At 38.2% G+C, this 14,112-nt stretch overlaps 2 protein-coding genes across 3 annotated transcripts; one reads left to right on the top strand and one right to left on the bottom strand.

Moving 5' to 3' along the window:
• The first annotated feature begins 261 nt into the window (after positions 1 to 261).
• On the top strand, positions 262 to 1,934 carry LOC147509775 (Snf1 kinase interactor-like protein). Of its 2 annotated transcripts, XM_086602003.1 has the most exons (3): positions 262 to 486; positions 1,092 to 1,429; positions 1,516 to 1,934. In XM_086602003.1, exons 1-3 carry the CDS (start codon positions 399 to 401, stop codon positions 1,714 to 1,716), a joined length of 627 nt encoding a protein of 208 aa, XP_086458129.1. In that variant the 5' UTR covers positions 262 to 398; the 3' UTR covers positions 1,717 to 1,934. The 2 variants fall into 2 exon arrangements, with proteins under 2 accessions (XP_086458129.1, XP_086458130.1); XM_086602004.1 differs by lacking the exon at positions 262 to 486 and having other exon boundaries at positions 1,009 to 1,429.
• A 1,948-nt stretch (positions 1,935 to 3,882) lies between these two features.
• Positions 3,883 to 13,481, bottom strand: LOC147509774 (protein TOC75-3, chloroplastic-like). The gene is made up of 7 exons (XM_086602001.1): positions 12,200 to 13,481; positions 11,873 to 12,094; positions 11,659 to 11,766; positions 8,311 to 8,502; positions 7,954 to 8,202; positions 4,745 to 4,999; positions 3,883 to 4,257 (listed from the first exon to the last, which is right to left on the bottom strand). Exons 1-7 carry the CDS (start codon positions 13,283 to 13,285, stop codon positions 4,018 to 4,020), a joined length of 2,352 nt encoding a protein of 783 aa, XP_086458127.1. The 5' UTR covers positions 13,286 to 13,481; the 3' UTR covers positions 3,883 to 4,017.
• Between the last annotated feature and the right edge of the window lie 631 nt (positions 13,482 to 14,112).

The raw sequence follows: 14,112 nt of genomic DNA, 5'->3' as shown, positions 1-14,112 counted from the left end.
GCAGTGTAGAGCCCAAAGGCCGAAACCCAATTCGAGTGTAGCTCAGAATAGTTGGGCTTCAGGTTGAGGCTGACCTCTGTAGCGCATAGAACAAGAGTGTATGGTGGAGTAGCTGATCTCAACCCTCATCAAAACAAAGAAAAACCGAATGAAAGAGTGAGAGGGAGTTATCAAGTTTTTACGACACGACAAAGACTTGGACCGAAAGACAAGTCCATTTTTTATGATGATGAAAAATGCAACAGAAATAAAACTCCGTTTCTTACCAACACAATCCATTCGTCCCAGCTAACTTAACTCCACATGAGAAAAACGTCATTGTAAACATCGACCCACACTTCCTTCCTAGCAAGAAAACTTTTTAGTTTCTAAGCTTTGGTGCATCCATTTTTTTCATTATGAAGTCAGAGGAGAAAGATTCTTTGATGGATGGTTTCTCAGCTATTTCGGAGACTCGTGTTTTCTGGAATTCTCGCAAAAGTTCTGGTACTTCTTTCGTCCTCCCCCCAGCTTTTTCCTTCTTTTTATTGTCAACGTTATTTGGTTGTAGTTTGCAGGAGTTGTGATGAAGTATTTTTCTATATTTGACACACCCATCTCTTGGAATTAGTTTGAAGTAGCCATATATTGCATAAATTTTAATTGAATGGTATGTGTGGAACTAAAAAGCATATTTCTATATTGAGTAAGGAGAGCTTTTTGTCATCCCAGATATAAGGAGTGTACTGTTAAAGTTTGTTGCTTTAGATGTTGAGTGTGATCTACACCTACATCATTCCACCGACACCTATCATATTTTGCTCTGCATATATCTGCTTAGTAGGTGTCGGTTTAACAGTGATCTAATTGAAACATGTAAAATAAACCAATATTAAGGCATTAGCCGGTATGGTGGTTGTCGTCGGTGGTCTTATCTCATTTTTTAAGTGGGAATCTTCTTCTTTCTTTTTCTTTTTCTTTTTTCATTATTGATCTTTCAAACGAATTTTTTTTTTATGGCAATATGAGATTGGTGATGCGGGATCTAGTGGGTTGTATTATGAGGATGCTTGAATTGATGTGACATCACTTAACTAGTTGCCTTTCGGCAGCCAACGGACAGAACTTACCCAAGGAAACAGAAGACCCCCTCAATGCAGAACCTAACAAACAAGAGGATTCTCCAATGATTGAGAAAACCCCAGTGATCGAGAATGCACAAGAGTCGGCCTCTACACCGCCAGCTCTTTCTGAGCGAAGGAAGGCTCTCTTTGAACCGCTAGAACCAACTTTTGGTCGTAGGCTCTTGGATGAAGCCCTAGCACCTCCTCCAGACTTTGATGCTGCAAGCTACCCCAAAGGTTGGTTGATAGGGAAGAAACGGAAACTGGTAAATGTCGATGTTGTGGAGAGCATGAGGAGAATCGCAGTACAAGAAATGAATAGGAAGGTCTTCTTCCCACCTTTAAAGACTTATTTTTAACTACTGATGATGTTTAGTCAATGACAGACCCTTGTTCCACTTCTGTTTTTCAGGACAGGGAGATTAATGGCCTAAATGAGCAACTAGAAGATGATGCAAGGATCATAGGACATCTTCAGCTTCAACTACTGCAAGAACGCAGCAAACGTGCTGATGTAGAAAGAGAGAACACAGTACTGCAGAACCAGGTCTCCATGTTGATGAATATGTTGCAGGAAACCGAAGAAGTTGATGAAGGCACAGATGATTCTTGATTAATATAAGTTTATTCTTTGTTTTGTTAATTTTGTGTATCAGGTTGCCATCCGTATTATGGGGCTGCCTATACTATGTAGATAGATAGCAGAATCAAGGTCCTATTTGTGTTTCTATTTCACATGTACTGTTAATACATATACCTTTCCATGTCAATGAAATAGTGTGTTATATATTCTTATAATAGAAATAGAAACGAAAAAAACTTTCAGATGAATATTTCTAATTGCTACGATGAAATTCAATCATACAAAGTTACTGCATACCACAAAGAATAACTAGAATTTGTACTATACTACCAATTCTGCGGCTCTACTTTGGATTTACTAGGACATCAAAACAAATTTCTAAGTCCTCACATTTCCTACACACTTCAAGGCCAACTTAAAAGATTATTCCATAAATAAAGAAATAAAACTTTCTGAGATAGTGCGATATGTACATGAAAACAACAAGTATTACTATTAACCGGCATCTTCAGCAAAATTGAACAAGAACAGATGTAGAGATGCAATCCTGGGGAGATGAAGCAACAGTTACCCAACTGAGTTTTTCCTTGACCATAACTGGTACCTCTGTGCATTCAAAAGCGTTGCTACCTCCATACCAGATTCCACTGTACCACTACTATTACTATAAGTGTTGTCTCTGGGCTCAACTCAAGTTGGTCATCTCTGACATTAGCAGAAGCCTTTAGATTGAAGGCAAGAGAGAACTCATTCAGAAGAATTTCCCATGAATATTTTAGCAGGTATTGATTCTGCTGTATGCTTCTATCTCGTGAACATTCACCATTGAAAAGTAGATTTACCATGTAATTCGTCCCTCTTGGCACTCTCCAAATCATTGATCTCAGCGTTCGTCTTGTAATATTACTGACTTTCTTCCATATGATCTCTCACTATATAACTCGTCTCCACTTAAAAATAATTAAATTATTGCGTTCATAAAATTTAGACTTGACGAACTTTTTTTTGTAGATATGACCTCCTCAGTCCTCACAATATAACTCGCCTCCACAACAAAATCAGATTATTTTTGGTTTTAAAGTTTTAACCATGCCACACGCTCTTTACAAGCTACACAAGACAGACCAGTGAAGAGGAATGTTCTTACTCATTCTACTTAGTTCCTTTGCAACTCTAGTAGGGAGAATCACAGCACTCAAAAATCAAATCGATCTCTACTAGGAGTGCCATTACAGGTTCTATGCTCCAATTCAGAATGGTACCAAATTATCAGACGATGCAGAAGCAACAAAATGGACGCTGAGATAATGAAGGCTATGCAACACTCGATGATATTTGGTTCGAAAAGGAATAGGAAAAGAATCATATTCAAGAACAAGTGTAAGAATGTTCAGATGATAAGAACCAGACTTACAAGAACCATGAAGACTTACTTGCCAGAAAAACCATAAATACCTGATTCAAATGGTGTGAGAACCTTGCTAGATAGACTAGGCATAGTTGTTGAACTTAAAAGGCAAAGCAAACACTGCTTTCTAGTGTAATTATCGTGTTATGTTATAAACATTGATGGACCTGTTACTCAGACCAACAGTGCGATGGTGGATTACTGAGAGATGTTAAAGGAGCAATTAAATTGCTATACGTAGGCAACTCGTCAAAGAATTCAGTTCTGGTCCAGGAACTATGACATAGAAGCTGTTTTTGAAGGTAGTTTGAAATTGGTACGCGAGGGTGCAGGTGCTTCTGACTCTAGTAGAGTAGCTAACATGTTGGACTGAAGTCGCAGGTATTAGAAGTCACATTAACGGCATTGAGCCTTTGGCTGGTTGGTAGTTATCGTGAGAAAACCAAGCAGCCAATTGCTTATCCAAATTGGGTATGTGCCACGATGTATGTAATGTATTCCCTCCCTCTAGACATCTACAATGCCCAATAGGGGAGTATGCTACGGATAGTGTACTATGGAGTTTGTGTAATGCAGGTTGAGCTTGACCCCTAGCTTCTTCCCAGGATTTTTTTTTTCAAGTGCTCCGCTAATCTGTTAATTAAGATGTTTGCACCAAATCTTGCTTTTGGTATATATTGAAGCATCTTAAGAGTCAAACTAAGTAACTTGAAACAAATCTTTCAATTCTAACTCTTCTCACAACCTAATTTAAGCAGATCCGGGAGTTCATTCCATACAAGCTAGTAGAAAGCAAACAATATAATAAATAGATAAATACCAATAATTAATCTTGGGCAAAATTTTCAAATAACATGGGGAATCTATTTTAAAATATGAGAAGGCCGTCTCAGAATCTCTCACCAAATCGTAAGAAAGCCATCTCAAAATCTTTCACCAAATCGTAAGAATACGGCACCAGTACCTGAGTTGTGGTCGACAGCATACTCAGCTCGTACAAGACCCAACTTGACACCAGCTCCATAAGATGTGCCATGCCCCATTCGTCGATAGAATTCTGTAGGGTTACCCTTGACATCCTTTGAACTTCCCAAATCATTACCATGCTCCGCAAATGCATATACGTGGGTGTTTTTCACAGGTATCCTTAACTCTGCTGCAAGCTGCACACGATTGTAACGACTAAAATTAAAATTGAATAGTACAACAGTTGGCACAACTTAATATAATAATCTTCCACTAGACAGACAGGTCATGTAATGCTTTAACCACAAAAAAGTGTGAAGCTTTAGATTCTATTCATTGTATGTATACAGTCAACTTCGGGTATCAAATAAGGCAGGCAGGGTCATTCAATGCCTCAGTTTAGGATGTCTCTCATGTCAAAGGAAAAACATGTCAAATGATATATTCCGGAGAGAAAATGAAGGGATACAAACAGAGCTGTTTAGCAGACAGTCCAAAAATAGTTCACTAATTTTTTGATGAACCAAATGTACTAGATCAACATTTTATAAAGCAAGTGGTACTACATCAACACATCTTAGAGAGTAGCACTTTGATGAGGTTGTTGATAGATAGAATTAAATGACAACGTTCTGTCGTTCCATGAACAATGATACAAAGGACCAGTTCAGGAGTAGTTCATACCTCAACAAGATTTCTGCATGCTCCAAGCTCACCCATGTTGTACCCCCTTACAGAGTAGGGACCACCAAGCGTAAAAGCATCGTAACTTGGGAGATCTCCGACACAACCACCATAGTGACCGTGTAGAACCAGAACAGGAGGGGGTGGTTTACCGGCTCCTTCTTCGACCTCCTTCAACTGGATGAAGCGGGTTAATGTCAGCTGGTGGCGATTGAATATTGGAAACTTGCTACCAATGCCAAGGCCCTGGTCCAGCTGCAAGTCAATAATATTATGATTGTTAGCAAAGGAAAGAACATTGCTCGGACTTTCTCTGAAGACTTAAAAGTCACTAAGACAAACAAAACCAGGGTTAGGCCATAATTATGTGAGAATTACCAATACTATAGTATTGTCACATCCTAGAATGCAAATTTGAAGTGCACTACTTCCATTAATGGAGTAAGGTGCATGGAACTAACCTTAAATCATTTCCCTACTTCCAAAGTTTAAAAAACACGCCTTCAAGCCTCAAGGCGGAAGCCGTCCTCAAGGCCTCAAGGCTTGAAGCTAGCCTCAAAAGCGTAATTGGTGAACGCCTAAAATTGAAAATTCTAAGCAAATAAACATAAATAAATCAAGATATAAAACTTAATGTAATATGAACAGATTTGCTTAATCAAGAATAAAAGCTATTGAGGCTATAAGTTATAAGTTGCTAGTGACATTGGCGAGCTGCATAGGAAAAAGCTTGAACAAAGCAAGAGATACATTATTACAAGCCAAGTCACATTGACATGAGGGATACAGAGTGTCCGATACGGCAACCTATATGATGTAGGACACATGGACACATCTAATTGAAAAAACGATACTACTATTTTTTATTTACACAACAATTTCTTAACCTTAAAAAGTGCCTCCTTACAAATAAATTACTCTGAAAATGGTATATCATGAAGTTGTAACTGTCATTACATTATGTTCTTGGGTGTTTTAGGTTCTAAAAGAAACCCTAATTTGAAATTGTATGCATTACGTGTCCGACTCTGTGCGTGTGCCGGACACATAATTTTTTTAAGAATATGAATTGTCCAATGTTACCTAGATTATAATTTATAAGGAACAAGAAAATTGACTAGGGCCACCATAGATACTGTATAAGTGATATGTCAACATTGAGATAGTAATTACTAGGCAATAATAATTTATATATAGTGGACAAGAAAAGTTTCCTATTCTAAGGGTTTAGGGTAACATAACCTACTCATAGTGTGGGACTTGTATGTAATTTTCATATTTAATAGGATAGATTTATTTTATTTCGTTTATAAAAAATAGGGGCTAAAAAGGGGCTTCATAGAGGCTTAAGCCTCGCGGTGTAGGTATTGAGGCACACGCCTCATTAAACTGACCCGTATGCCTCTTCAACTAACAAAGAGGCTTAAGCCTCAGTGCGTCTTTTGTCTATGAGGCTTGAGGCGTAAGCCTTGGTGCGTTTTTTTAAACATCACCTACTTCTTAACAAAGATGCAGGTAATGCAGATTCAGTTATAGTTTTTTTAAAGAAAAGAAAATGTTCTTGCTAATCATTCTGCCAATTTCAGGATATCCTAGTTGCTTGGGTTGCAAGCAATATCCTCTAAAATATTTATTTAATTGTTATTTTGTTTTTTTAATGCGGAAATTTTATTTTATCGATAAAACTCATTTAATTTCATTAATAAATAACACAAGTGTTACAATAGTTTACAAAACTATCTCACAACATAATGCTACTTGAGCAACGAGAAGTACCCTAGAGGCCTAGACCCCAATTACATATTTACATTACAAAAGTACCCATTACACATGAAATCTTGGTAAGTCATCCTTTTGAAACAAAGATTAGCACATGCACAATTGTAAAGCTACTCCTTAATCCCCTCCATTACTTTGTGGATCTCCTTCTCTTCTTGCTTATGCATTCCTTTCCTTCCACACAATCCATACAATCACTCAAGGAAGATGAAGATGCTCACTATCCATGATGCCTTGGTAGAAAGCGGTAGTAGTATTGGCTTATTAGTTATTACTAACCCCCTTTTGATCAGCATTTACAATTCCATCCCACTAGCCAAGGTGCTTCTCAATAACCTTCACCCAAATCACTTTCGACTTACTTTTGGGAAATGTGTACTTTGGTATAATCCACACCGCTAGCCCTAGAAAACTTCTTAGGTTTCTTTCTCTCAAAGGAATCGGAAACAAAGAAAGAAAGTAATTAGGGAAGTTAGACAAGGTGGATTTGACCAAAGTACACCTTCCCCCTTTTGTACAGCAATTAAACTTCCACCCAGATAGCCTACATGCAATCTTCTGAATAACCTTCCCCTAAATCACTTTTGACTTACTTTTGGCACCCAAAGGCAATCCCCAATAAGTTGTTGGCAACTCCTCCACCTCACAACCTAATACATTTGCTATCTGACCCAAGTTGACCATCTCCCAAATCACAAACTTTTGACTTGGACATATTGATTTTCAATCCGGAAATCAATTCAAACTAAGCAAGATGATTATTGATAGTATATGCATTCTCCACTTTGGCACTAGCAAAGAACTAGTATCATCTGCAAATTGCACATGTAAAATAGAGATAACCCCCTCCTTATTAGATGCCTTGAACCCATTATGAAGTCCCTCTTCCACCAAAGATTTTATCAACCTACTGGGTACCTCGGAAATCATAATGAATAGAAAGGTGAAAGAAGATCACCTTTAATGTAAGGATATGAAAAAAAGCTTTTATGCTGTGGTGGCATTCTTTCAACTAAGAGCAAAGAGCAAAAGAATGAGGACTTTTATTTGGGTTCATAAACTGTAAGAAACTAGCATCTAAATAGATCAGCATACCTTATAATTCTGAGAATGCAGTATTAGTAGTGGGGAATTGTAAGAAGTGGGCTGCTACTTTCAGCTTCTTCCTTCCTATAGCTTATCTATAATAATTTTCCTTTCCCCTAATTAATCCTAGTTTATTGGAGGTTAAGGAAAATAGGCAGAAGTGCAGAACTATGTTATAAATTCAATTTCTAGTTTCTCTAGTGTTTAAACATTTCAGCATAGCTCTTTTCTTATTACACTATTGATTAATTGTATACATAGATGTGTAGTTTCTTTATCCACAATTATTCTGTTTGCAGCTTAGCGAACAACCAAAAAACACAAATTAAGCATAGGAGATTCACCTGAAACACATTCCTTTGACCAACCATTGTTCCATTCACGAACTTGGTATTATCACGTGTGATATTTGCTTGCGCAAATACCATATGATCTATGCCAGTGCCACTGAGTGTTGTTGGTGGACCATCTGCAATGATTCCTCCACTTGGCAACTGCCGCTGACCATTCTGAGCAATGTGGCTGCTTTCATCACGAGTTGTAATCTTCTCCATAACGAGTCCATAAGTGAATTTGCTCTGACGGGTGAAATTCTGTAAAGTGGATCATCAAAATAAGCCTGGCAAAGTCCCATCTAGACAAAACTACAAAGTCGACAAGTAAATTAGAATGACTTGGAAAAAATAGAGACATCAATGCACCTCAGAGATATTGGCTTTGACGCCTGCACGGTCAACCCAAATTGGTGGAACTTCATCCACCCCTGGCCCACCTGTGAATACTGGACTCAGTTTCCTGCTGTTGAAACAGCTTGCACGAAAAGTACGGTTCCGCGGATCATAAACGCCATCGAGATACGGATGAGCATACTCAAATTTGAAGGCAAGATCATCCTAGACAAAATGTTTCACAGGTAAGCTCAAGAAACATGAGAATCGCAATAAATTAGCTAAAAGGAACAGAATGGACACTGAATCCATGCATGCAACATAGGCCATGAGACTGGGCAATCTTTCGACTACATAGGTGACAGAAATTTGAAAAGAAAAATAATTGATAAATGATATAAGAATTGTTACTATAAACTATAAAATCCCATCAAAAGATATTTAACACATTACAATAACATAATTAGTCATCCAAACAAAAATATAAGAAGCAAGAAAACATTTAACAACCATGCAATCCATCAAATACAAGTAGTAAGTACTATATTTATCAAAACCCCATTATAAATTGCAAATAATCAACAGACTATTTAAGTGACAACTGACAACACAAAACTGATGTGCTTGATAATCATCTTCCGAAAGTCATAATCATTATCCATCATCATGCCATGGATTTTTTTAGTAGCCATTTGCTTTAACTTTTTACTTCCTTGTGCCATACCTCTTCCTTCAAATGTATACCTCTCAAACTCACTGAAGTCTCAGTAGTTGCTCACACGTCAACTTACTATAGAACTAAAGAAATTCATAAATAGCTAAGGATCTTAACCCAAGGAGCATTCTAAAAACCTAAAGATCTTTGAAAAAAGGTAAAGAGGACACAAACAGCTATACAAATGTGTCTGTCATCTCCAAGATCAGACAAATCAAAAATATCTACCCAAACCAAAATTGCATCACAAAATGAAAAATTGCGCACCATCCATTTTCATGGTTAAGATGAGTCTACATTTGGCATTGGAAGACAAGGATTGTGAAGCAAAATCCATATTAGGAGGATCGCATACCCACAAAAGTTTCCTCGGCTCCAGAGTTTCTATGGTTATCGTCGTCATAAGCATTTGAACAGTCTGTGTTACACTATCCCAAGCTTCTCATAACACTGACTTTAAGGAACTACACATTTTCCACCAACAGTCCATTCACAAAGACTGTCATCGCCTTCATTCTTGCTGGATTGATACCATTACGACTAGCATAATCGTCTGCACCACAACCAATTTCAGCTATATAATTGGACAGGGGGTTTCAACCTTTCATCTCCTCGAGATTTTGGAACATCAGATGATTAAGTTTTATTATACGAAGACACTCAAGAAGAATTGGTATTGATTAAATTAAATACCAAGATCAGAACATATTAGAGATTCAATTAAAGGTTTTGTTTTTCTCTTTATGTTAAAAAGAGTCCTTGAAGATTAATCGGAATGCTTAATTGCTCTCAATGGAGAGTTTTAGAGTTTGGAAGGAGGTGGAAGAATTTTTTTGGTCGAATGTCTCATTTCACCTTAAGAATTTCCTGCCCATCCTCCTCTCTCTATCTCTCTGTCTTCAATTTCATAGGGGAGAACTTCAACCAATTGAACTGGTGGCGTTTAACCAGCACAAAACCCTTCTAAAACTTAATTAGCTGATTTCTTTTTTCAGCCATAATATTTTGTTAGATCTTTAGGCCTAAATCTTAAGTGATTTTGTCTGTCCCTAGATCCCCTCCCTTCTTTTTATATAATTCATGTTTTATGTTTTCTTTTATATCTCCTAAGAACATCTTTAGGAGAGAAACCAAGAAAACACCAAAATTTTGAACCAAACCAAACACCAAACCAAAAAAACACCAACCAACTTTAGGAGAAACATCAAATATTCAACATCAAATGAAGCAGTTTTGGATAAACCGCGCCGTATAGCCCACGTGGCTTTCTCAAAACCGCATCACTGAAGCCCACCTTAGAAGCCCAAGTCCACGCGGTTTTCCAGAAACTGTGTGATGTGTTGCACATCAACTTTCTTCTTTCTTCTCTTTTCAAATCTCTCGCGCGGTTTTCGCAAAACCGCGCCATAGAAGCCCACTTAGAAGCCCAAGCCCATGTAGTGTTAGAAAACCGCGCGGTTTCCAAAACCGTGCGGTTTTGGAAAAACCGCGATAGAGAGATTTGATATAGCACCAAAGTTGGAACCAAATTTTGGTCGATTTGGTGTTTGGTTTGGTGTTTTCATCAATATGTGTCTCTCCTGAAGATGAAAAAACACCAAATTATTGGAAATTTGGTGTTTGATGCTAGGATAGTATCTCACCTAAAGATGCTCTAAGAGACTAAGACAATTACCTTAAGATTTTGACAGAAAGAGCATTGGACATTTTGCTATGGAATGAAAGGATGTCACAGTAGAATCTCACACAAGACCTAACAGAAACAATCAAAAAAAAAAAAAAGGGATAACGCCCACTACCTCTACTAATGCCACTCAACAATGTGCACAACCATATCAACAATTTGACAATCAAGATGATTAGACATCGGAAGAAATGAAGTAGTGAAAACTTTACTGCATACCACCTTAAATGGCTCATCGCTTGGTTTGTGACTATGTATGGTAATTGGTAAGCATGCTTAGGCAGTAGATTATTACTTGCGTCACTTGGGTGTAAAATGTTGGTTTACGCTCGAATCAAGTAATTTCTCAGTTTGGAGGAAAATAAGTAAGGAGCTGGCTTTGTTTTTCATTTTCAGCTTACAACCCACTAGACCTCTAATGAGGTTGATTACCAAAACATGTGATGGGAAATTCAAGATGTTGATATGTGAGCCAAAAAGGTTAGAATAGAATCTCACGCAAGACCTAACAAAAACAATCCCTTTCAAAGATGAACGAGTTATCCCAAACCCACTACCTCCACTAATGCCACTCAACGATGTCCACAAGTCCACAACCAAAACCACAATTTGACACTCATGATTATTAGTCAATGGAATATCTAAATGGGTAGTGTAAACATTGGTGTACATATTCCGACGTAAACGGATCCTGACCTCGCCAATGTGTTTGTACAAAAAATGTGCTTAACCAACTGTTTTCCCTTGGTTTGCTTAGGCAAAACGTAAACGGATCCTGACCTCGCCAACATGTTTGTACAAAAAATGTGCTTAACCAACTGTTTTCCCTTGGTTTGCTTAGGCAAAATGTTTGCTTAGGTGTGCAACAAATAGTTCCTCACTTTGGAGGAAACAAAAGTGAGGATCAAGATTAACTCAATAACTAAGCACACTTCAACACCTAAGCACAGATAAATCAAGATTAACTCAGTGTACATCTTACTTGAGGATCGATGAAGTTGCTAGTGGTTATCGAACCAACTAGGGATCTGTTCAGCCCTTTAAGGTTCCTATGTTCGATTGTAACAGTTCCGCCAGGCTGAATTGAGGCCTGTGAAAGAAAATTCAAATAGTATGATTAGTCTACAATTGCATCCCACTGGGAAATTCTATCATGAAAAACCACAATTACAACTTAAAGATAACTGACATATTACCAGAGTGGGACGACCATTACACCCTGGCACAATACTCCATTCTGTACTGACTTCAGCATTCTTTTGTTCAAGTTCTTTTAGCTTAATCTCTACTATGATTCCACCTTCATTCTTCTCGTCCGGCCGTGGGTTCACTTCGATATTAGAAAACAAAGCAAGCGAGTTTATATTCCTCAAGGCTGATTTCCCTGCTTCAATATTAAAGATGCTACCTTGGCGAAGCTGTACAAGAAACCATTTGATCAGGTTCTTATCACACCTACTATTTGCAAATTAAATGCATAAACTCATTAAAACTTACATACATAAAATGATAACCAAATATACCTGATTAGGCAATTCTCTTCTAACCACAGGAAGTTGAGTATTCCCCTCACAGACATTACCAAGCTTATCTTGAAACTGAACAACTAACTCAGTAATATCCCCTTCCACCACTTCACACACAACTTCCTTAGTATTCAAATTCCCAAAATTCACCACATTTGCACAAGCATACCCTTCATCATGATACCATTTCTGAACACGATCCCTTATCTTCTGCAACAGCCTCGCACTAACTTTCCCATTATCACTTAACATCTGCAATATCTCCCTATGCACAATCATAGGCAACAAACAAGGCCTAGCCTTATCAATTCTCCTCCTATAATCCTTCTCCTGACTCCTAAAATACTCCATTTTCTCCTTATCAGTCATATCAGGATCCATCTCAATAACTTTGGACTGCGGTATAAGCCCCACATTAATACACCTAAAACTATCAGCACTCTGCCAAGTACTCTCGGTAAACCCTATCGTAACACCCACAGTCCCATCCGGCTTAGTCTTCCCTTGTAAATCCACCTTCTCAAACATTCCACAACTAGCTAAAGTCTCCAACTCTTTCAACAAATGAGCTTTAGTATATATCCCACCAGGTCTAAGCGACACCATTTCGAAAAACGAGTCATCTGTGCCTATATTAGTACGTCTCCACTGATCGAAAAACACAATGTCGGATATTTTGTATTTCTTGAATCCACTTAGTTTGCTTAGCTGGACTACAATGTTGGCTGGTAAACCATGTGGGTCCCATTCATTGGTCTCCTCTTCTTTTGCCATGGCTGGTTGTGTATGAAAAAATCTAGACCAAAACCCTCCCCCACCACCACCACCATTTCCTCCTCCCCCAATGCCGAGGCCCCCACCTCCACCACCGAAGGAGGAGTGGACTATGGCGCAAGCGGCAGCAGCGGAGAGGGCGAGGGTTTTAGCTAGGGGAGGGGTTTTAGAGGAGGGTGACGTGTCAGGAATAGAGTTGTTGGAAGAGGAGAGGGACTGAACCGGGGGGAGTGGCCTCCGGTTTTTGGCAGGGTGGATGGAAGGGTGGTTTGTGGGTGTTAGGACTGGAGGAGAGTAGAATAATGCCATTGTTTTTTTTTTTTGGTAGGAATTGTATAACAAATTAACAACACTGAAGACTGAAGAGAGAGAGAGAGATGGGGGCCTGGGGGAAGAGAGAAAGAAAGGGCCGGCTTGTCAAGAAGAAGAAAGGCAGCAGCGTAAACCGCTTTGAAGTGTTGTTTTTTTGTTTGAGGGTTTAGTTGAAGCCAGTGTTGGCTGATGTGGAAGTGTGAAACTCGCGACCGACCCTGGGGCTATGTTAACTTGTTAAGGCTGTCGTCACCAGGTCCATTTCCCGGGTGGGTTTTTCCAATTTTACTAGACAAACTAGCCATTTGGACTTGCTTCATATATAGCTAATGACTCAAAAACCTAAAGTCCATTTGAATAAATAATATATGTATATTGATATTTAATGATTCATTGCTTATATATATATATATTTTTTGTTTTGTTTGAAGGGTTTATGATTTTCTAATTTTTTTTAAGGGTTTTATTTCTATTTTTGGGTTATTATTGTCCTAAATAACAATCCTTATCATTCTCACCTATTTCCAAATGAACCTGAGGTTGGTGAGTAACTGGCTCAGACTGTTTCATTATCAAAGTGATTTTTCTCCATTGGCGAGTGTATGTTTCAATAAGAGTGCGCATCAAGAGTAGGGGAGTCATACTCATACTCAAACTTTTCAATTCTTAGGCAGAGTAACTATAAAAGATGACTTAGGTTCAGTAATTTTGGCAGCATCCTAAAACAATTGACTCAACACTCCAAACCTACCCAAAACATTAGCTCCTGTTCAAAGTCTTACTTCCAGTATGGTTTAGTAGTTACTACCTATAAACCCTATCAA

This window comes from Coptis chinensis, chromosome 3, assembly GCF_015680905.1.
Source record: "Coptis chinensis isolate HL-2020 chromosome 3, ASM1568090v1, whole genome shotgun sequence".
NCBI classification, from domain to species: Eukaryota; Viridiplantae; Streptophyta; class Magnoliopsida; order Ranunculales; family Ranunculaceae; genus Coptis; species Coptis chinensis.
The sequence above is the reverse complement of the archived record's forward strand: the minus strand, read 5'-3'. Positions and strand labels throughout refer to the sequence as shown.

Bases quoted from the DNA above. Each gene is read 5' to 3' on its own strand.
- LOC147509775 (XM_086602003.1), top strand. From the start codon at position 399: ATGAAGTCAGAGGAGAAAGATTCTTTGATGGATGGTTTCTCAGCTATT. The intron at 487-1,091 runs GTACTTCTTTCG...GCCTTTCGGCAG, and splicing joins GAATTCTCGCAAAAGTTCTG to CCAACGGACAGAACTTACCC. The intron at 1,430-1,515 runs GTCTTCTTCCCA...TCTGTTTTTCAG, and splicing joins TACAAGAAATGAATAGGAAG to GACAGGGAGATTAATGGCCT.
- LOC147509774 (XM_086602001.1), bottom strand. From the start codon at position 13,285: ATGGCATTATTCTACTCTCCTCCAGTCCTAACACCCACAAACCACCCT. The intron at 11,767-11,872 runs GTAATATGTCAG...TTTCTTTCACAG, and splicing joins GTAATGGTCGTCCCACTCTG to GCCTCAATTCAGCCTGGCGG. The intron at 8,203-8,310 runs GTGCATTGATGT...TCCACTTTACAG, and splicing joins TCAAAGCCAATATCTCTGAG to AATTTCACCCGTCAGAGCAA.